Source organism: Cricetulus griseus (genome assembly GCF_003668045.3).
Source record: "Cricetulus griseus strain 17A/GY chromosome 1 unlocalized genomic scaffold, alternate assembly CriGri-PICRH-1.0 chr1_1, whole genome shotgun sequence".
In the NCBI taxonomy this organism is placed as follows: domain Eukaryota; kingdom Metazoa; phylum Chordata; class Mammalia; order Rodentia; family Cricetidae; genus Cricetulus; species Cricetulus griseus.
This window is the reverse complement of record NW_023276807.1, coordinates 218,205,277-218,227,905: the sequence shown is the minus strand read 5'-3', so window position 1 is coordinate 218,227,905 and position 22,629 is coordinate 218,205,277. Positions and strand designations below refer to the sequence as shown.

Sequence of the window (22,629 nt, the reverse complement as noted above, 5' to 3'; positions counted from 1 at the left end):
TATTATGGCTGGCTTGTTTTCCCACAGCCAATGACAAGGCAGTCTAGGTAAAGATTTTACAAGGTGTCTTACATAATGCATGCTCAGCGAACTAAAAAGGTGATTTTAAGTGACTGCAGCAAATTGTGAACCATTCATTTTCTCGATTGTGTGTGTAACCCCCTGGCACAGGAGTGCACTGTATCCTGTAGCAGATGTGGGAAAGTATACTCCAGTACTTACACATAAATAGGTACCCCCCCCTGCAAATGCCCCGCCCTCAAGCTCACCTTCTGCCTCTAAAAGGACCTTTGCCCCTCAGATGTCAGAGGCCTCCTGCTCTCTGCCCTACCGCAGGTAGGTGGAAGGCTAGCTGAACTGCTCATTGAGGCAGGGCTGTCTTCCCTGTGCTGGCCAAGCCCTCCTCGAGCCCTCAGTTCCCAGGTTCAGGGTCTGACACCTTAGCCACCTCCTGTAGGCCTACTCAAGAGTTCTCCAAAAGTCCCTTAACTTCCTGTAAAGGACTCCCACCCTTCTTGGAGTCCTGTCTTTGAACAACCTGCTACCATCTTTATTCTTCCAAATAAAAATTTTAATACACAATAAAAAATTTAAAGAGTATAGTAAAAATTCAAACATCATTAAAATAATATAAAGTAAACCAAACCTCAGTCTTTCAAAGCTTTACAGACCAGGTTTGCTAGCTGTGTTTAAAATTCCGGCACTTTAAAGACTAAGACTGGAGGAGTTCAAGGGTAGCCAGGGTTACACGGTGAGCTCCAAGCCAGCCTGCATTAGACTGTGAGGCTTTGTCTGAAAAAGCCAAAACCCGTCATGTTTGTCTTGGCCTGAACCACGCAAGACCACTGGCTTCTGAGCGCTTGCCTTTTCTTGGTACCAGTCCACTCTCTCCTGGATCCTGGGAGTTCGCAAGCTGGCGGGGTGGGGTGGGAGGAGAGAGTAACGGAGGGGCTGAGAGGGGTGGTGGTGGGAGGTATGGGGTTAGGGCTGGGGCGAATACACTCCGAGAGTGCCTCAAGCGAGGGTAAAAGCTTAGAGAGTTGCAAGTCGGCTGGTCACTGCCGGCAGGAGACAGCAGCATCCCTCCTACCTATGGGAGCAGCCTGAGTAGAAGAGCCTGCAGTCCCGATCTCGAGGCGAACCCCCATCTCCAGGACAGAAGCCCGCAGCTCTCCAGCTCGGGGTGCACCTCACCTCCAGCACCCCCAGGGTAAAAACTTACAGCTCCTTCATCGCGAAAGGCTCCCATCTCCAGCGCTCCCAGGAGAGAAGCCCGCAGCCCTACTCCCAACTCCCGCCCCCAACGAGCTCGGTCCCTGGAGTGCCAGAAGCAGCTTCCCGCCAACCCCAGGAACTCTGCGGCCCCAGGCCACCCCGCCTCCCGCGCTCAAGCCTATTGAACCGGTCGGAAGTTCCCCGTCCCCTGTGCCCCATCCCCAGTCCTCCGCGCTCCCCGCCCCAGTCCGGAACTGGAAGACGCTGGCGGATTGCACTCCTGCTGCGGTCGCTGGGACCCCGGATCCCGGGGAGTGCGGCTCTGCGAGCCCCTCGGCCCCCTCCCCACCTTCCCGGGACTGCACTCGTGCACGTTTTCAACACAACTTTCTTTTTAATCTTTGGTGAAAAGTGAATTACAGAAAAATTAAGCAGTGTCTCTTATGGACACGCGCAGCCAGGTCGTATTTTTGTTTTTGTTGATCACGTTGCCTTCCGCTCCCCTCTCGCCCCCGCCCTCGTGACCTTCTCGTGTTTGCTCCCGCTTCAGTCACACTGAAGATGCCTCAGACTCCGCCTGGCACCTAAAACGCTGCTTGGCCACCGAAGAGGGACCACGTTCTGCTTGCCTGGCCACCTCGCCCTACCAACGAAGCACAAGGTTCTTATTTTCTCATCTTATCTCTTTCCTAACCATCAAAGCATGCCCATGGGCGGAGAGTTGTTTGTTTTGATACAGGGTCTACGTGTAGCCAGGGTTCGCTGTGTAGACCAGGGTGGCCTCCAGTTCCCTGAAATCCTCCTGCCTCTGCCTCTGAGGGTGCTAGGATTAAAGACTTGCACCACCACACCCGGCTCACGGTAGAGATTTTAAGATTACGGTTCATTGCACAGGCGGGCTTTTCCAGAACCTTCTCTGAGGAAGGCCAGGCCGACTCTGAACTGAGAGGTGGTTAGGGTGCCAGTACCTGGCAAGCTGCCTTCCAGCCCAGTAGTTTCCCCTGGAGTAGATGAATAGTTACCACATTTCCAAGAGTGTGGGTGGGAATCCAAGTGTGGACAAATTTAAGTATTGCATTGAAGCTTGGGACTTAGCGCAGTTGGTAGAGGGATTGCCTAGCTTGCAAGATGCACTGTTTGAGGATAAAGCAGGAGTGGTGGTACTGTTCCGTAATAACAGTACTATGGGGGTAGAGGCCATCCATGCACTATAGAGTGGACTATAGGCTTCTTGGCATCTGAAATATGGGCAAACCTGTCTCAAGACAGAAAAGAAAAACAACATTATTGAATATGTTGCTTATGAATTATGAGAATTCGTGGAATGACTAAGATATTCTGTTTATCCCGATTCTCTGGTTAAAATGTATGTTTTAAGTGTCTTAGGGAGACACTTAATTCCAGTACTCACACTTGGGAGACTCAGGCAGGAGGATTGCTCAGAGTTCAAGACCAGCCTGGGGTACAGAGTGAGTCTTGAAAAACACCACCACCACCAAAAGCAAGACAAACAACAACAACAACAACAAAAAACAACCAACTGCTTTTAGAAACACTGAAATAATAACTACCTGCCATGTCCCTTTGTCAGTTTTCACCATGATTTATGGAGCCTAGTGCCGGTGAGTGGCTGATAAGGTTAGAGGGAACCTTGTGTGTGTGTGTGTGTGTGTGTGTGTATGTGTTTTTTGGGGGGGGGCGTGTTGTGACTTCCACTCAGTGAAAGCAGGATGTAGGCCACTCAGGCTGCCTCACCCTGGTGCCTCTCAGTGACTTTGGGTGATTGAGAACAGGGAAGGAAGGGGTGACAGGCAGTCCAGCCTTGCTTTTACTGTGGCTTTTCAGCCATCAGGCATATTATCAGGAGTTAAGCTGGTTGGTAGCTCTCTTGCTGGCTGGTGTCTGCTTGTCAGTTTGGAGATCTGCCAGCACTGTGGTCACAGATAGAAAACCACTCTAAGAGACCTGGTAAGTAGTGAGTATCTCCCTCCCCTGAGGTGGCCCTGAGAGAGCCAGATCCAAGTATGGATAAGTGAGCAGAGGGTTGATTGCTTTGGGGGTGGGACGGGGAAAGACAGAAAACATGGAGATGAGTTAGAGGTCTAATATACCCGGCAAAAAGGAATGAGGAGTTGTTGCAGGCCTGTAATCCTAGCGCTTGGGAGCACAGCTGGAACTACGTAGTACATAGTAGTCACCTATAGCTGCATAACAAGACTCTGTCTCAAGAAATGAAACAAATAAGGAGTGGCAGACCATTGAGGTGGCGTGCCATTGAAGTAGACAGTGCCTGCTACATGACACCAAGCATGCTATGTTGATTATATTTGCTGCATGGATATTGGGTGAGGGACTAGGAAGAGAAACCATTGCTGCGAAGCTGGCCCTGAACCCTGCCCCAGCTCAGTCTTCTCTGAGATCTGATCCCCCTACCTCAGTCAGGCTCCAGATTTGGAATATATACTCTTGAAGTGGTTGACCCAAACTGGCTCCTTGGGGTACAACACCATCAGACATGCTAGAGAGGACCGAGCTAAATGGGTGTGGTCTCCTTTGCCACTTTCTATCTGCAGAGATGCCAGAAGGGCCATCCGTGAGGAAGTTTCACCATCTTGTCTCCCCTTTTGTGGGCCAGAAGGTAGTCAAGACTGGGGGCAGCAGTAAGAAGCTATGCCCCGACTCCTTCCAGTCTCTATGGCTCCAGGATGCCCAGGTGAGTTTTGCTTTCCCCAGGTCTCACTCCACCTCCCCAGGTGACATCTCATGACGTTTTATGTTTAAGCATTGGACAGCCATGCTAGGACTGCATGTGGCCCTGCTCTTTCAGTGTGATGTTTCCTGTCACAATGGAATGGGAACGTGAAGAACATACAAAAAGGGCCTGAAGACCCCATGCATAATCTGGAGAACTTCTCTCCTTGTCTTACCTGCATCTTTGGTGTGGTGCCCGTGACCCCCATAGGCCAGCTGCCAAGTAAGGAATGAGCACAGTTGAAGATTTGGATTCAGACCTCATCCTGACTGGGAGCCAGAATTCCTTCAATTCCTTCAGCGTGATCAGGGACTCCCTGTGGACTTACCCCTCCCTCCCTGTCTCTCTGGCCCTTGCACCCAGCCCCAAGTCATTCTTTGCTCATAGTATCTGCCAGCAACTCATTTCCTTCCCATGGTGAGGACATGTTTCCCCATGCTTGGGCACATTCCCCTTTTTTTCCCTCTACTGTTTCCACTCCTGCCTCTTCAATTTACCATGGTAATTTTAGACTCTTTTCGGATTCCATGTGACCATGATATCCTGTCTGTTTAGCACAAGCTAAGAGATGACCCCTCTGTACTTCTATGATACACTCTACTTCCTCCTGTTGCCTCCTTATTGCCATGTCTGTCCTCCATGGTATGTAGGAAGACAGAGACAGGGCAAGAATGTATTCTCATCAGTCTTGTATTTTCTTGCTTAGCTATGAGCATCTGCACGTAGGAGGTGTGGGGTGAATTTTTAGAGAAACACTTGGGACTCTGCTGCTTCGTAGCTGTGTGATCTGAAGCACATTCTCGTTTCCTTTGCTCTAATCTCCTCAACTGTATGTGGGCATAAAACACTCTGTGGTGGTTTGAATGAGAATGATCTCCGTAGGCTCAGATGTTTAAATACTTGGTCATCAGAGAATAGAACTCTTGGAAAAGATTAGGAATTGTGGCCTTGTTGGAGATATGGGCTTTGAGGTTTCAGAAGTCCATGCTGTCAGTCTGTCCATCCGTCTGTCCGTCCATCTGTCTGTCTCCCTCCCTCCCTTCCTCTCCTCTCCTCTCTCCTTCCTCTCTCCCCCCTCCTCTCTCCCCTCTCTATCTCTTCTCTGTCTCCACCCTCCCTCTCTCCCTCTTCTCTCTCCTCTATTCTCTCTCCCCTCAGTCTCTCCCCTATCTCTTCCCTCTCCCCCCCCCCCCCCGTCTCCCCTTCCCCCCTCCCTCTCCTCTCTCTACCTGATACCTGCTACCTGTGAATCAGGATATATGGCTCTGCAGTACTGCTCCAGCATCATGCTTGTCCGATTCCTGCCTACCAGACTAACCCTCCAAAACTGTAAGCAAGCTCCCCCTTCTATAAGACTTGCCTTGATCAGTGTGTCTCTTCACAGCAATAGAACACGGACTAAGACACTTATTAAAACTCTTATAAGAATAGAGTTCACACCGGACACAAGTATGTATGTACCCAATAGAATGCTTGTTCCCATCTTCCATGTAATGTATGCCTGCACATTTGTACACACTCTCCTCATAGGCTACAGAATCACTCTTTGAGTGGAAGATGTATCATAACCCTTCACCTAGAGTTCATTTGAAGCTGAGGCTCTGAATTCCAAGTTTAGGGGTCCGGGTCTTCTGGACTTCAGGCTAGTGGCCTCTTTGTAGAGACTCTTGTGTACAGTTTAAGTCTCATGGCTTTGGTCCCCCAGCACTTACAATGATAGTTGTCACAGAGCTGGCACTTACACATCACTGAATAGATTTGGGAATAGATAAATATATGGCCTGGGATCTGGAGATGCAATGGATTCTGTTTCCTAGGAAACAGAGGAGACACCCATGCTGTAGGAACCCTAGAGAGGCCTGAGCCTGGGGCTGCCTGCTGATGCTCCCAGGAGTGTTTTCACCTGAGGAATGTAGATTTAGATAGGGAAGGAAGGACCCATATTTTCACAAGAGAACTGCCCAGCAAGGCTAAATGGTGAGAATCATAGCTGTAATTAAGGCCCAGTAATGCCTTGACATGAAGGAGTCCCTCTGGCTTGGAGATGGGACTTGGGGTGGTCCTTGAAGATTAGAGGATGTAGATATACTTACAGAGAGAAAAGTGTGTGTGTGTGTGTGTGTGTGTGTGTGTGTGTGTGTGTGTGTGATACAATATGCATGAGTGTGTCTATGCATATGGAGGCTATCGGTTGATGTTGGGTGCCTCTCTCAAGGGGTCTCACTTTATCTTTTTAAACAGCGTCTCTCCCTGAGTGTGGCACTCACCACTTGGCTAGACTAACTGATCAGTGAGGTCCAGGGATTCTCCTGTCTCCACCTCCCAGTGCTGGGATTACAGACTCAACCTGCTGTACTCAGCCACCAACCTCAAGCTCTGCTCCCTCTACCCAGTTCCTGAGGCCTCCCCCTCTCAGGCTTGTCCAGGTTCAAAGTGGGTGGGATTCATCAGGGCAGGCCCCTGTGTCTCAGCTGTACACATGTGTCACCATCCTGTACCTGCTTCCCATTTCACAGATGGATGCCATGTCTTATCTGCTGGAGATGGGGGGCGTTGAGTTTACCCACAGAGCCATCTCAGTGGCCCAGATCTTGAGCTCTCAGTCCTCCTGCCTCAACCTCCTATTAGTGTTGAGACTACAGTTGTGAGCCATCACCCTCATCAGATTCTGGCTTTTTGTTTTGTGTGCAAGTTCTTCTGTGGTTGATTACTTTTTCCAGGTCCAGTTTTCTGGGTGGGGGATGCTTCCGAATTTTATAAGATTGTTTCTTTAGCTGTCATCAGGCTGAGGGTGCCCACACTGAATCACCTCTAGCCTAGAAAAATGTGTTGTGGAGTCACGGAGTAACTAAATGAATGACTGTTTGGATAATCTTTTACTGAGGTCCTGAAATCTTTGGGAACATCTCTCCTTGGGTGTTCTGGGTGGCCTTGCTGCTGGCATAGACCTGTCCCATCACTAACCCAACGTTCAGGCATTTGGAAAGTCATGCACCTGCTGTTGATGCCACTGGTGCAAAAGAGCAAAGAACGGAGAAATCCTCTGTGCTTTGGGTGAGAAGGAGCCAGACTGTTGGCAGATAGCTGTGAAGCTTTGGGTCCTGTGTAGGGCTCTGAGGATCAGTACATGTTCATTTTTGTTGTTTTGTTTTGCTAGGTGCATGGAAAAAAATTATTCCTTCGGTTTGATCCTGATGAGGAGATGGAGCTACTCGGCAGCAGCCCACAGCCTGTACAAGGAGTACAGCAGAAAGAGGCCATGGATCCAGAGCTGGCCTTGCTGCCCAATGCTCAGGAAACTTCTGCAGGCCCCTCCGGATCTGGGGAGCCTGTTCCTAGTGGATCTGATGGCCCCTATGATCTTGGGGGACACAACCTTTTAGCGGTTGCCCAGAGATGGCTAGAAGTCAGGTTTGGTTTGTTTGGCAGTGTCTGGGTGAATGACTTCTCCAGAGCAAAGCAAGCTAACAAGAGAGGTGACTGGAGAGATCCTGTGCCCAGGTAATGGTGTGACATGGACAGGGTCCAGTAGGGTCTGCAGTGTCCATGCTCTCTGTGGCAAGGCATGGCTGAATGGTTACACGTGTGGATGACCAGACCTTGCTATCCAGGAAGCAGAAAGTGTAGGTGTTTTCCAGTTCTGACCTCTCGCTCCCACATAACCAGTTGGTTCTGTGGAGATAAAACTCAGGTCATCAGGGTTGATGGCGAGCACCTTTCCCCTCTGAGCCATCTTGCTGGCTCTGGCAATTAAAAACAAGAAAGCAAGAAATATCCCTTGGTTATTCTATGACAAGAGTCATCCTGTATACCTTAGGCTAGTCTCAAATTCATAATCCTCTTGTCTCAGCCTATCCTGAGATTACAGGCATATACCACAATGCCCAGCTCCCCTCTTTCTGAAATTGCCTCTGCCCTTCTCAAGAACACTAACTAGACATGGACTGGGATTCTCTGGATTCAGGTTCTCCTACTTCCGGTGTGGAGGCAGCTCTGGTTGGATTAGCTATCCCTACAAAATATCCCATTATTTCCTTACCAAAGTGTGTGAGGTCTCTTTCCTGCCCTTAACATCCAAAAGGCTCAGGGCACATGTGTGTAGAAGACCTACACACATACATAGGCTAACCTTGCCTGAAACTGGAAGTGGTGCCATCTTTGTCACCAGAATCTTTGTTTCTGTATCTTCTCCCTAATGAGCCTGCCCACGTCTGTTCAGTTTGCCACTAACCTAGATTCAGATTTTTATATTTCCATCCGTCAACATGCATTGCTATAATGTAATTAGAAAACAGCGTATATGTGTGTTTTACTTCATTTGGCTCTGAGAAGTTTATGATTCTGACTATGAGACTTTAACTTCCCAGTTTGATTCAGACTAGTACATGTACTAGTCTACCTGACTACTGTGGAATAGAAACTGTGTATGTGTGATCTGTAACTGTGTATAAATGTGACCTACATAGTGGTCACTGTAAGTAAAGTACATGTGACATAATTATATAGTGGTAACTATATGGTGATGTACATTGATAGTTGCATGTGTGAGATGATTATATTGTGGTAATTATATATACATGTGAACTGACTTCTGTAGGGGTCTGATTATGTATTATAAATTGACTGTACATTGGTGGTTGTAATGTATGATTTCATTGTATGTGAGAACGCTGTAGGTATGATCTCTTCTGTCTTCTTAGGCTGGTACTCCATTTTGATGGTGGTGGCTTCCTGGCATTTTATAGTTGCCAGATGTCGTGGAGTCCTCCCCCAGTGATTGAGCCCACCTGTGACATCTTGTCTGAGAAGTTCCATCGAGGACAAGCCTTGGAAGCTCTAAGCCAGGCTCAGCCTGTGTGCTATACACTATTGGACCAGAGATACTTTTCAGGATTAGGTATGACCCAGGTGATGGGGAGGAACCCCCCAGAGTTGATTAATGGAAAAGTTGCACATCAGTAGGACAGTCAAGACTTGAGGACTCTCATCCAGTTGTGCCATCACTCCTGGTTTTGAGGTTGGGTTAGATCCCTTGATTTTAGACTCAGAGGTTGGATTAGTCAGGTCCTCACTTCTCTGTCTGCACACACTCACATCGTGATAGCGTTTACACCCTAGAGGCAGTGGGACCTGGGAAAATGGAGCCGATGAATGAGGCACACTGAAGTCTCATGCAATAGCCAACTTTATTCAGAGCAATAGACAATTTGACTGAGGGTTAAGAGGGGTCACCTGAGTACTAATGAGTTCAAGCTGTATACAACCACAAGGTCAAGCCATAGATGGCAAAAACATGTTTTTCCACAGAGGCATAAACAAATAACAATAGCCAATTGTAATGAACAGTAACAAACACACTCCTATCCCGCTATACCTGGGAGGAGCATCAAAACACATTCCAAGAACAGTTCTGTTTTGTAGAACCTGAGGCCACAAGACTATTGTCATATTTCTTGGAGTTTTCTCACAAGCACTCAGAATTCTCCTCACAGAACTCCATTCTTGAACTATGTTCTGTCATAGGACTGCCAGATGTGAGCCTACTAATGGTGTTTTAGTGTGACCACCTAACAGAGGGATAATGTCTTGCACAGAGCATATAGAAGGTTCTGAGTCATGACATGTTGTGAATGGCTGTCCTGAGTTGTTCCTACAATAGGTAGTGCCCTTGGGCAATGGAGCTTCCTGCTGCCAAAGCAGAGGTAGACATCAGGTCAATTCCAGGCTCTTAGAAGCCAGGAGAAAGAAGCAGGTCTCAGCTCTGGAGAGCTGAGTGGTGAAACTGAGCATTTCCAGTTGAGACAAGGGGTGTGTGTAGTTCCTAGTAGCAGGGATGGCAGCTCTCTTACTATCCTTGGGAGAGCAGTGAGTGCCACCACAACTGGCTGTTACATCTGGTGTTAGCAGAGCTGTGTCTTTATACAAAGTGTGACTTTGCCTGCCACAGGTATGGCTCACTACAGGAAGGTGGGAAGGCCTTGTACTTTCATGGGAGAACCAGTGGAATCTGTTTCTGTGCCAGAGGAGCCACAAGGCTTTCAGAAGCAGCTTTTGAATGTATACAGAGAGCTGACTGCACAATGATACTGGTGACAGCCAGCGAGATTCATGTGACTCCAGGAACCCAGGCACATGGTCCTGTCCTCATACTGCTCCATGGGATAATCACTTCTTAGCTTTCCCTTTTATTCAGATGAGGAAACTAAAGCAAAGGGTGCCTCGCTGGTGAGTGGTGCAGCCGAGATGAGTCCAGGTAACCTGTCACTCAAGTTTGCAAAGAACCTGTAACTAGAAGTTCAATTATGAAACTCTGGGAGAGGGGATGACTATTTCATCTATTGCTGCCATGTGCCATCTAGCTTACTCTCCTCTCCTTAGCAAGGTCATTGCTCAGTGGCTCAGCAAGCTGTACTCCATCATAACTTGATAATTGCAAGCTAGTGTGGTGGCACATATCTATAATTCAACACTTAGAAGATGGAGGCAGGAGTTTAGCCTAGCCTCCATAGTGAGTTTGAGGCTATGTGGACAGTGTTTCCTACCCCTGTGTCTTTCTTTGTTTTCAGGGAACATTATAAAGAATGAAGCCTTGTACAGAGCAGGTATCCATCCCCTCTCTCTCGGTTCGCTCCTGAGTTCTTCCTCTCTGGAGGCCCTCGTGGATCACGTGGTGGAATTCAGTTCCGATTGGCTTCGGGACAAATTCCAAGGCAAGGGACGGCGCACACTGATCTACCAGAAGGATCAGTGTCCTTCTGGTCACCAGGTTATGAAGGAGACATTTGGGCCCCCTTGTGGACTCCAGAGGCTCACCTGGTGGTGCCCTCAGTGCCAGCCCCAGCTGTCATCGGAGGGGCCACAGAATATGCTGTCCTCCTAAAACATTTGGCTTTCTTCATGGAACTTGGAGCCTTGAAGATCCAGATACCGTATGTCCTGAGAGAAGGGTGTAGGCAAGAATTGTACGTCAGCTCAGAGATCGGGTTCAGAGGGTCAGTATTGTTGATATTCATCTCATTGGATTATACCTCAGCCGCAGCTTTCATAGGGATAGATGCTTTCCTTTTCTGGTTAACTCTATGTAACCCCCCTTGCTGTCAAAATCCTGACAGAGCATTGGGGAAACTACCTGGAGCATCAGTGAGTCTGAAAAGGAGTGGCTGGGGAACAGCTGGGGGATAGCAGGCAGCTGTCAGGGACAGCCAAGGGATACTATACTCCCAGGCTTCTTTGCTAATGGCATGTTGTGCTGTTTTGGGAACTGATTGATTTTGAGTCCCTCCATTTTCTTCTTTCCCCTGGAGGGGTCAGGGATGAAGGCAAAGCTGCAGGCAGGTACTGCTGGTCAGCCTGCCTGGCACATTCCCAGTGGCTGGAGACTCCGGAATGGATAGGGAGGTGTGCCCAGGGATGTGAGAAAAGCTGCTGCTCTAAGATGTGCATTCGTGACTGTGATGTTGAACAGTTCAGGTGTCCAGGGATGTAGAGAAACAACCCATCAGGTTGTTAGCAATAACTTCATGGAACTGGGATAGCAATTGAAAATAAAATGGTGTGATGTTTTCTATGTTGTCTTCATTAGGCAGAAATGTTTTTTTTGTTTGTATGTGGGTTTTTGTTTTTTGTTTGTTTGTTTTGCTTTGTTTTGTGGTGCTGAGATGAAACCTGGTGCTTCACTTGTTCTAAGCAATGACCGTACCACTCAGCTATGTCCAGGTCTCACCCTTTGTGAAGGGGCCTCCCAGGCTTGCAGGGTTGGCCTGGTGAATCCACTTAGGAGCAATATGGGAGGGAATTTGCCCTCCTGCCTTGGAGAACTAGATGGATCTTGGTGTGGTGTTATCTTGCTTGTACAAATAAAGCCTGTCTGAAGGTCAGAGAATGGAGCTTGCCACTAGCTAACTATTAGAGGTCAGGAGGTCTGTGTAGACAGACAGAAAGTAAAGTAGCTGGGAAGAAACAGGATATAAACAGAGAGAAACAGGTACTCTCTTGTCTGCTGACATTTCAGCAGACAAGCTAAGGAGGTAAGGCTTGCTCCTTCTCTCTCATCTCTCAGCGTTTTCCACTTAAAAAAAAAAAAAAAACAAAAAATCCTCTAAATGGTTTATAGTGTGTTTAAAAGTATATGTAGGCTTGGGAGAGACAAAAAAAAAAAAAAGGATAGAAAAGGTCCTTTAAAAAAAAAAAAAGAGTAGCTGGGCTTGGTGGCACATGCCTTTAATCCTAGCACTCAGGAGTCAGAGGCAGGCGGATCACTGTGAGTTGAAGGCCAACTTGATCTACAAAAGCTACACAGAGAAACCCTGTCTCAAAAAAACAAAAAGATAGGAAAAATAGAGTAATAAAAACAAAAAAGCCACGTAAAAATAGAAAATCCATAGAGTCTGGATACTGTATGTTATGTGTTATCTTTGAATTGTTTGCTGAAGAAAGACCAACAGCTGCTAAAAGACATGTAATTATAAATGCTGCGGGATTAATCCAACCTATATATTTTAAAAATGGTTTGACTTCAAAATTTTTTTTTGTTTGTTAGGTTTTTCGAGACAGGGTTTCTCTGTGTAGCTTTGGAGCCTATCCTGGCACTCGCTCTGGAGACCAGGCTGGCCTCGAACTCACAGAGATATGCCTGCCTCTACCTCCCGAGTGCTGGGATTAAAGGCATGTGACACCAACGCCCGGCCTTGACTTCAAAATTTAAATCTAAGGACAAGTTACTTTGGAAAAGAGATTCTGCTTTTGTTGCCACAGAAGATGAAAAGCTGTGGATTCCTTCCAGGCTAATATGGTTTAGTCAAACAAGACCCCCTGAAGCAGTGGCCCAGGTGATCCAACATCCAAGATAGCTGGGACAATTGATGCAGCCTTGCAGACTGCTATAGCCAGGAACTGACCACGATTGAGTTTTCTTAGGATCCCCCATGAGATTGATAGTGCCCCCAAACAGCAGGAAGCAGTTTGGAGAGAACTATGCCCACATTCTCAAATATTGTTTATAATTGTTTGCTTTAAAAGAACAGTGCATACTCTTGATCAGTGAGCCATTTCCACAGTCCTGGGCACTTAATGTCCTTACTTTATGCGTGAGTAAATGCAAGTCTTCTTCAGTGGTTATGGACCTTAGGACCATACAGTTAAACTGAGTGTGGTGGCACACAACTGTAAACCCAGCTATTCAGGAGACTTAGGCAATAGGACCCAGTGTTTAGGCCAGCCTGGTTTTGCAGAGACCCTGCCTCAAAGAGAAAACAAACAGTAAACAAGGCTCAAAGCCACTGTCATACTTATGTACGTCTTAGCAAAATACCAGCTCTTCCATCCATGCCAGGGATGCCCTAGCTGTGTCCCCAGGATGACTGGGTGGGAGGTGGTCAACAGGGTGGTAACAGAGGCCTCTGGACTTGGAGCACTGATGATGTGTAGATCAGTGACAGTTCCCTGCAAGATTGCATCACAGAGAAGAAACCTGACAGCACTGGGGCAGGATGTTACGGCTGGTGTGCCACCAGGTGCTTCTCCAAAGCTTACACCACACCTTCCTCTGCAGCATCTCACTATAGCCCAACAATGTGCATGTTCATGACTGCCTCATCAAGCACTGCTCACCGGTGGGAACTCTCAGCGGGGCTTGGTTGTCATTATCAACAGTGGCCTCCCAGAGGACTTAGGATGCACCAAGGGCTCTTCCAATTCTTGAATGACCTCAAGTGTGGGCCAAGTCTGACTGACTTACTGGCTGTTTCTAATAAACTGATGTTTTGAATGGAAACTTAAAAAAATCAAAAACTGAGTGATTGAGTAATTTGTCACTTCACACAGATGCAAAATGAAAGTCTAAGATGGAGGCAGATTCAGTTATCTGGATGAGAGTCCCCCTTCTGGATTACCGATGACACGTTCTAGGATGCTGTGACCTCATGTGTGTGGGGGCTCTTATGTTTTTTTCCTTGAAGGACACCGATACCATGGGAATCATGTTAAAATCTACCCTTATGATCTTGTTTATATACCATCTCTCCCAAACTTCCATCTCTAAAGTTCCCCATTTTAGACTAAATCTTCAACATGAGAGTTTTGGAAGGACACAAGCATTCAGAACCAAACAGGAACATACTTTAGAATAAGTGTTTTTATTAACATTCACCATACATAATAATTGGTTTCATTATGGCATTTTTATACACACATATAATGTATTTTGATCACATTCATCCTCTACTATTTTCTCTTGTCCCCCTCCATGATCTTCCTCTGTGAAACTCATTTTTCCTCTTGAATGCTCAATAGGTTTAATTTCGGGTCCTAACAGAAGCATGGGCAACTTACTATCGGTCATACCACCGAAGAAAATCTGTCCCTCATTAGGTCACACACAGGCACCACCAAACCTGATGACCTGAGTTCCATTCCCAGTACTCACATGGAGGAAAGAGAACTGACCGCCATACACAGCAGTATGTGATGACACCCACACATCAAAATACAATTTTAAAAAGGTGTAAGTATAAACAGGGCTATTTGAAAGAGTAAATAAAAGGATTGACAAGTGTGGGAGTTATATGAGGGTTAAAGGGGAATATAATCAAAGTATGAAGAATTCATAATAAAACTCGTGCCATTTATGCTAATAACTTTTTTAAAAAGTTAACTCCACTAGCAACCATTAACCGCCTATAGATCTTCAGGGAGGGAGCCCTTCCCCGACCCTTGCAACCCTTCACTGGAGTGAGTGAGTGGCTGGCTGTCTCTACCACTCTAGACGGGGCCCAAAACTTGGGTAGATTTTGCAGGTACCACTTAAAATCCTGGCTCACATGAACCAGAACATGGGAGGTATGTCCATCAAGAGCCCAGTTCCTTTTGTTTTAGCACCTCTGAAAATAGCGATCCAAGAATCATCACTATGATGTCTTACAAATGAGGGATGGGAGGTGTCCTACATGGAGCTCAGGAAAGCCGCAGGAAACTCTCCTCCGAGGAAAGGAAGACTCTGCTTTACCTGTTTTCTAGCTTAACTTTTTTCTTTTAAATCATGAAACCTACTTTCTCTTGGAAACCTATATTCCTTAGAACACAGTGTAGAGCAAGAGTGGCAGTAATGGTGTTGGGCCACGGCTTACCTACAAGCCGCCAGTCGCGTTTCCAGTCCCCGCTCCCCTCCCAGTCTGACGCCGCTTTGCTAACCCTTCCTTAAGCGTCTCAAGAGGTAAATGTTAACTAGGGGTGGTGGCCGCAGCAGCAAGCGAACCTCTCCTCCCAGTACCTGGGCGTGTGGATCAGGACTAGTTTCAGGGCTACGGAATGCCCACCCACGAGCGGCGCTCGCCTCCCACCTCCGACACGCAGCCATCAAACAAAGACTCTCTTCTGGGAACCAATAGCATTCGCGGCCTCTTTCTAGCCCTCCAATCAGGTTCTAGGGTGTGGTCATCACGCCAGACTCCTTCGGCCTCCGACTGGCCGGCGTCTTCCTGGTACGAGAGGCTGTGACCAATCAACGCCCGTCAGTCCACTGCGCTTGCCCTAGGCTGGCGGCGCGAGCCGCACGGCCGGTTGAGGGAGGCGGGAGGTGGGCGTGGCGTCCGGCGCTGGCCCCGCCTCCTCGTCCTGCGGTCCTGGCTGGTCCCTAATATCTGGACACCCGTGGGAGCTAGAGATCCAGACAGGTGAGCCACGCGTCCGGCCGCCCTCAGGATGGAGTTCGTGAAGTGCCTAGGCCACCCTGAGGAGTTCTACAACCTGCTGCGATTCCGCATGGGAGGCCGGCGGAATTTCATAACCAAGATGGACCAGGTAGGCCGAGCATCCCTGTATCCTCGCGGGTCTGTGGCCGCTGCACGCACCGGAGATACCGGAGGACGGCCTCGGACGCCCTGGTCTCCTTGGAAGGCAGGGTCCCGCCCTGGGTCGCGCACCCCGGCTGGACCCTGTTGTCTTGACAGGGCCCGCCCTATCCCCCACCTGTTTTTAATAGTTTCTACTTGTTCAAGCCATTATTTTTCCTGAGCACTTTGGCTACGCACTTTGTTCTCCTAAACTTGGGGGTTTATTTTTACTCCAAAGGCTGCGTCCTAAAATTGAAATTAGACAGAGAGACAGGGTTGAGAAAATTTTCATGAACATAAGGAACCCTGTAGGAATTATTATATACCTGTCTCTTCTGGAATGAAAACTTAACTCCTGCCCACTCCTTCCAGTTTTCAGACACATCACCTCCCCCATACGCTTTCTCACCTTCCTGCAGCCACTATTTTCTTCCTGGGTGCTTCCTACGTTTTTCTGTTGTGGGCACATAATATCCAAGTTCTTACTAGCTATTGGCTGCTGGAAGGCTAGGACTTTATTTTTGTTTGTATTTCATCGAACTGTATGTACCCTTTGTTAAATGTGTGCTTTTATGATGATTAGTCTAACAAAGGTATGTAATTGTTGCATGAATGCACATCCAGTTGAATTAATTAATGGATTACATCAAAGCCTTAAAATTTCCCACTGTATGTTATTTAAAGGTAGTTGTTGTTTTGTTTTTTGAGACAGGATTTCTTTGTGAAACGGTCCTGGCTGTCCTGAAACTCACTTTGTAGATCAGGTTGGCCTCGAACTCACAGAGTTCCGCCTGGTGGGATTAAAGGCATGCACCACCATTGCCCAACTTAAAGATATTCTTGATCGGTGTCCTTTATTAACACACTTTAATTTTCTCAGAACACAGAATCCTCATTTTTAAAGATTTAGCTCTGATAAGTGCCACCCCTCTGCCATTCAGCAGACACCTGCACTGTGATTGATAGGTGCTGGGTAAAGCATGGGTGTCAATGTAGCATAGACAGGACTGTCAAAGAAACAAATGCAAAGAGTGCATATCAAGGGAGAAGAATGCACAGTTGTCAGATTCTTGCAAGGATAAGTGACAGTAAGCAAAGAAGCTCTGCTTTATAATCCAAGTCTTTTGGTCTTGTGACACCTCCAGTGATAGGTAGTTCACTTCCTCTGGGGAGGACAGTTTACTCCGTTCTCCAGTCAACTGCTGATTCCATCTTGTCAGGACCCTTATAAAGTGTCATAAAATTGTTTTGTAGAAACCTGAGGAAGTCCAGCCTGTGAGGTTCACTTACCTGCTTTCTCTAGTACTGTTTAACAGTGATCCCGTAGTCTTGTGTTCAGCTCCCAAACTCACTTTCAGATGTAAGATTCTATGTTTCAGTCTCGTTCTGACTTAAGATTGTCTGTTTGATTCTACAGGGTCTCACTGTGTAGACCTGGCTGCCTTGGAACTTACTATGTAGACCAGGCTGGCCTTGAACTCACTTGAGTTCCACTTGCCTCTGATCCTCCTCAGTGCTGGGAGTAAAGGTGTGCCATCACCCCTGGCGATTCTGGATTTTTAAACTACTAGAAAATAAGAATCTTTTCTTCATGTGTGTGTCTTTGCTGCCTTGTACAGAGTAGTTTGTCAATATATGTGAAGATGAATTGGTGAACAAAGCTGCCTTGGGCAAGTTTGCAGGAGTAGAGGGGGAAAATCACTTGTTGTTAGGATGTGAATTTAATCTTTTCAGGGTTGCCTAAAGGAAATAAGAGCTTCCAAATGTCTCTGTGACTTTTATGAGTAAATGTTCATTTGGCTCAGTATTAATTTCTTTGAGCACTGGCATGATGCCATAAATGGGCGTTTCCACACCTGACTTCACACATGCATGTGACAAGTTGTCTTCAAAATGCAGATATGTTAAAAGTATTGTAGAAAATTACCTATCAAGCATGCACGTGTGTGTGTGTGTGTGTGTGTGTGTGTGTGTGTGTGTGTGTGTGTGTAAGGCATATGTGAAACATAAAAGAATTGCATGCTTGGATATGGGTCCTATTACCAAGATTACACACTTATATTGCACATTTGCAAATCCTCAGAAATCCAAATGCTTCCAGCCTGGTGCAATTGTACATTGAGCTTTTAGGGGGTGAAGTCATCACTATTTGTCAGCTTTTTACAGGGCTCTGGAACCTAAGATAAAGAATGTCTGCTTACAGTCCAGGTTGTTTGGTTTCCCTCTGGGGAGGTGTACTCATTGCCTTCTCTCGTTCCAGGAAGTTCAGGTTTTAGAAAGTCTTGGACTGTCTGCTTTTATAACCAGAAGGAGATTTGTCTTTTGTGTTGGCATGCAGACCCTGAAGCATTAAGAAAACTCATATTCTCTAAGAATAAGGATTCACAGCCAGTTGTGGCACTCTCATCTTTAATCCCACCATAAGGGATGGAGATGAAGGTGGATCTTTAGGAGTTCATGGTTAGCCTGGTCTACATATTGAGCTCCAGGTTAGCCATAGATACATAGTGAGACCCTGTTTTGAACAACAGACCACAAAAAGTATTGCTACAAAGCTGTGTCCTTTCTGTAGTTATTTGTCATGTGGCATTCTTTCTAGGCCATGCCCCTGCTCTTCCTTTTCCTTTGCAGTTCAGCTTCCATGATTGCACAGTACTTGGGCAATTTTGTTCTGTCTACTTCAGAACTTACTGAAGCCATTATTTCTAATTTCCATAAGTTAAGATGGCATTAACTTATAACACTCTGTAGGTGTTTTGTTTCTTGAGACAGGGTATATGCTGATCTGGAATCACTCAGGCTGGCTTTGAACTCTGAGCCTACTGTGTGCTAGAATTGCAGGTATGAGCCTCTGAAGCCCAATTAAAAATGCATTTTCATTACAAGATATATTATACACAAGAACACTGAAATTAATATACATGAGGTTGAATATGTATTCTTTGTTGTATTTACTTCTCTTCATGTATTTTATTAAGAAGTTAAATATTCAGAAACAATAAAGCAGTAGACTGTCCAGATCCAGCTCAGAGATGAACACACTTGTTGGCACAAGGTTGGACAGTGCCTGCAGTCAAGGCACTTCTGCATCTGACCTTGGCCTGCTCGCCCCTTGCCAGTGTTCCCCTGCTTTTTCGGGCAGTCTCTTCATGCTGTGGACTTAGAACTGTGGACACCCCAGATCTGTAGTGACTCCTGTATGGGACTTTTTCCTCTGTCATTGTACCTTGCCGGAAGAGTTTTGAAACTGAGATGTGTGATGTTTGTTTAGATCTTGGTATATGTCAAGTACTATTTTCCATACTTCCCATCTGTTGTTATATGAGCATCCAGTCACCCTTTGAGGATCTACTGTTTTCCTGTTATACAGATGGGACTCGAGAGGTGAGTAAGTTCCCACTAAGGTCCTGTAGCTGTGGAGTACCAGCTGGGTTTTGACTCTCAGTCTGAGTACAGAGCTTGTTCACTCTCTTTTTAAAAAGATTCACTTTTATTTTTTGATTGTGTGTGAGTGTGACAGTGTCTGTGGGGGTTTGTGGAGGTGAGTACAGTACCTGTGGAGGCCAGAAGAGGGCATCAGATCCCCTACAGTTAGATTTAGGGGTGGTTGTGAGCTGTCTGATACCAATTCTGGGAACTGAACTCCAGTCCTCTGCAAGAATAGTACTTGCTCTTAACCACTGAGACAGCTCTCCAGCCCCTCCAAGCTCTCTGTATCCCTATATGCTCTTCATCCGTAGGATAACAAACCACAGAGGAACATTAAGCAGCCGTCCAAAGCCAGCTAAGAGGTGGACACACTGTCTTGATGCACACAAATGCCTATCCTAAGTGGTTCAGAGGCTTTAAAAAGTAAGGTAACTTAGGAACTACCAAGTAGCCTGACTGGCAAGGTGGCACAGCTGATAAAGGCACCTGATGTGAAGCCTGACAACCTGAGTTCAGTTCCCAGCACCCACGTGGTAGAAGCAGAGCAAAACTCTGGCAGGTTGTTCTCTTGTCTCCACATACCTGCTATGGTGTACACTACCCTCCACATAAATAGATAAATAAATAACACATACCTGCTATGGTGTACACTACCCTCCACATAAATAGATAAATAAATAACACATACCTGCAATGGTGTACACTACCCTCCACATAAATAGATAAATAAATAAACAAATAGTAAAAAAATATTATTATTATTTTTGCTGGGCATGGTGGGACATGACTTTAATCCCAGCTCTTGGGAGGCAGAGGCAGGTGGCTTTCTGTATGTTCTAGGCCAGCCTGGGTTTGCTTTTTAGTTTCAGGTCAGAAGATGCTGTGTAACAGGTATTTATTGTCTAGGTGTAGCATGTAGATTTTTTAAATTAAAATTTTAAGAATAGATTGTGTCTGAATGTATGCATTTGCCACTGCACACATGTGGCAGTCATAGGACAACTTTGTGGAGTTTGTTCGTTCCACCATCTACCTTTCCATGGGTTGCAGGAATTGAACTAAGGTCACCAGTCTTGTTCGGCAAGCATCCCAATCCTCTCAGGCATCTTGGCAGCTTCTCACTTAACTTTTACTGAGGACAAACCATCCCAAAGATTAGGAGCAGGATTGTGGAAACGTGTGCTGCTTCCTAATGCTAGTGAACTACTAAAGGTGACTAAGTGATAAAATATGCTGAATCTATATTTATCCTAATTTTAGAAAACCAAACTTAATGGTTTAATGTAACAACTGGTACTTAGTTAGCAGTTGTCTGGGACAGCTGGGTCCATTTCTCCATGGATTGCTCAGCTGGCAGGCAGCTTGTGGTTGGATGAAGGGGGTGGTTAGCAGGTTACAGCCAGTCTAGGAGAGACACACATCTCATCAGCCTGCAGGCTTGTCCTGGGACTCCTGGACACTGGAAGGGATTATACCCTGATACCCACACACTTTTCAGAATTCTCCATGTGTCATATCTGTTACTGTCCAGTTGGACCCCAAATGTCACCAGGGGAGCCAGGGATGAGGGAGGAGAGAAATACTCCTTCCTTGTGGGAAGAGCCACAAACTTTTGTGGCCATATTTACAATTTACTGTACTCCATCACTCTTAATATTGTGAAAGGGACGAGTCCTACTGTTGCTGCCATTTTGCAGATTTCAGATGTAAATTTCTTCACAACTCTGTAAGTGTGCCTCTGGGATGCCCAGCCAGACCTGGCTGCACAGGCACCTCTGTGCCTCTTTCCATCTTGGAGGCTGTACAGCTTATAAAGCTTAGGTGTTGCATGAACCCAGCTAGCAGGCAGAACTGGTATGTGTAATTAAAAAAAAAAAAAAAAAAAAAAGGCAAAGACCTGGCTTTTGCCAAACACGTGTTCTGTTGGGAAAGGGAGATAAGACAAGAGCCCAGTGTTTCTGGCAACATTTTAGGGTTGTGATCTAGAGCAGAGGACTGTCTCTCTCCTCTATAAAATGAGATTCTTGGAGACTGTGGGTAGCCAGGGTAAAGGGCAGAGAAAGTGCGCCTTGGGCTACTCACCCCCAGGATTTTGATGATCAGTGTGTTTAGTGAGCACTTTGTAAGCCCCTGTGAGCACCACCCCCCACTCTCCAGTGTTAAGAACTGAACTCAAGGCCCCATGCATGCTAACCAAGTGCTAACACTGAAGTACAAGCTGTGGTGCATGCTATTTCAGAAGAGGAGGCAGGAGGTCATGTGAGCCCAGAAGTTTAGGATCACCTTAAATGCCATGGTAAAGTCTCAGCTCAATAAATAAATAAATAACAGCAGTGCATGTACCTTTAACTAGGGGAAGCAAACAGGAAAACTAATTTCCCTCTGTTTAACGTTTCTTCTTTCTTAAGTAACAACAATAAGAAAACACTGAGGGAAACGTGCCCTGAATAATATTGAAGGCTGAGTATTTCTGCAACTAAGAATAAATGTGGTTCAAGCCGGGAATAGTGGTGTATGCTTTTAAACTTTGAACAGACAGGCAGAGAGTTCCTGGCACAGTGCCTTAAAGAAATAAACAAATAACAAGTTCAAGGTTGCAGAGTGGAGGTGGTGTCAAGTGCCTTTAATGCCAGCACTTGGGAAGCAGAGGCAGGCCGGTATCTGTGAGTTCAAGGCCTGCCTGATCTACAGAGTGAGTTCCAGGACAGTCAGGGCTGTTACACAAGGAAACCCTGTCTCGGAAAAAAACAAAACAAAACAAAACAAAAACAGTTCAAATAAATTGCCTTTTACTGGGCACATTAGCACATCTAAATGCATTCCCCCACATGCAAGTTGTATGACATTACTCAGAGGTCACAAAGTAGAAGAAGCCAACCTTTTCTAAGGAGATCTCTGGCTTCTGTTAAGTCCAATTCCCACTATTTAGATATACATGTCAGTAACTTAATCTCCATGTTTCTTTATCATCAGTCAGATAGTACACAGAGGCACAGTACCTTAATTACAGCTTGCCAGCTCCAGGCGGGGAATGAAAGGGGTTTTGTTTCATTTTTTTGTTGTTTTCCTTTATGCCAAGATGTCTTAGGGTGTAGCTCAGATGTCTTCTTCTTCTTCACCCTTCATCAAGTACTAAGACACAGCTATGCCCACCATGCCTGGCTAACTGAAAGTTTTTTTCTTAAGAGTCAACATTATTGGTTGTATGCACACTTTATGGTTTGGTCTTTAAACACTAAAACATATGAATTCTGCTGCCTATGTGGCATGGACTGTAATACCTTCCTGAAACATTTAGGGAGGGTTAAAGGTGATGTTTGTATTGTGTATGGCATGCAGTAAGTGCCTAATAAATGGCAGTTGTTAATGTTGCTGTTAAATGCAGTTCTGAGGTTCATGAGTTTT

General features: G+C 46.3%; 2 protein-coding genes across 3 annotated transcripts in view; both read left to right on the top strand.

Annotated features, from left to right (window-relative positions):
- The first annotated feature begins 1,034 nt into the window (after positions 1 to 1,034).
- On the top strand, positions 1,035 to 12,093 carry Neil2 (nei like DNA glycosylase 2). The gene is made up of 4 exons (XM_035452257.1): positions 1,035 to 3,928; positions 7,125 to 7,468; positions 8,668 to 8,864; positions 10,534 to 12,093. Exons 1-4 carry the CDS (start codon positions 3,731 to 3,733, stop codon positions 10,845 to 10,847), a joined length of 1,053 nt encoding a protein of 350 aa, XP_035308148.1. The 5' UTR covers positions 1,035 to 3,730; the 3' UTR covers positions 10,848 to 12,093.
- A 3,467-nt stretch (positions 12,094 to 15,560) lies between these two features.
- Fdft1 (farnesyl-diphosphate farnesyltransferase 1) overlaps positions 15,561 to 22,629 on the top strand; it is a 28,452-nt gene continuing 21,383 nt past the window's right edge. Inside the window, exon 1 of one of the 2 annotated variants that reach the window (XM_027390359.2) lies at positions 15,561 to 15,763. In XM_027390359.2, the coding sequence (XP_027246160.1) occupies positions 15,665 to 15,763 (99 nt within the window). In that variant the 5' untranslated portion in view covers positions 15,561 to 15,664. The remainder of the gene's footprint in view (positions 15,764 to 22,629) is intronic. The other variant, XM_027390358.2, reaches the window with a different exon arrangement.

Coding starts and splice junctions, on each gene's coding strand:
- Neil2 (XM_035452257.1), top strand. CDS start 3,731: ATGCTAGAGAGGACCGAGCTAAATGGGTGTGGTCTCCTTTGCCACTTT. Junction 7,469..8,667: donor TGGAGAGATCCTGTGCCCAG/GTAATGGTGTGA, acceptor CTGTCTTCTTAG/GCTGGTACTCCATTTTGATG. Junction 8,865..10,533: donor GAGATACTTTTCAGGATTAG/GTATGACCCAGG, acceptor CTTTGTTTTCAG/GGAACATTATAAAGAATGAA.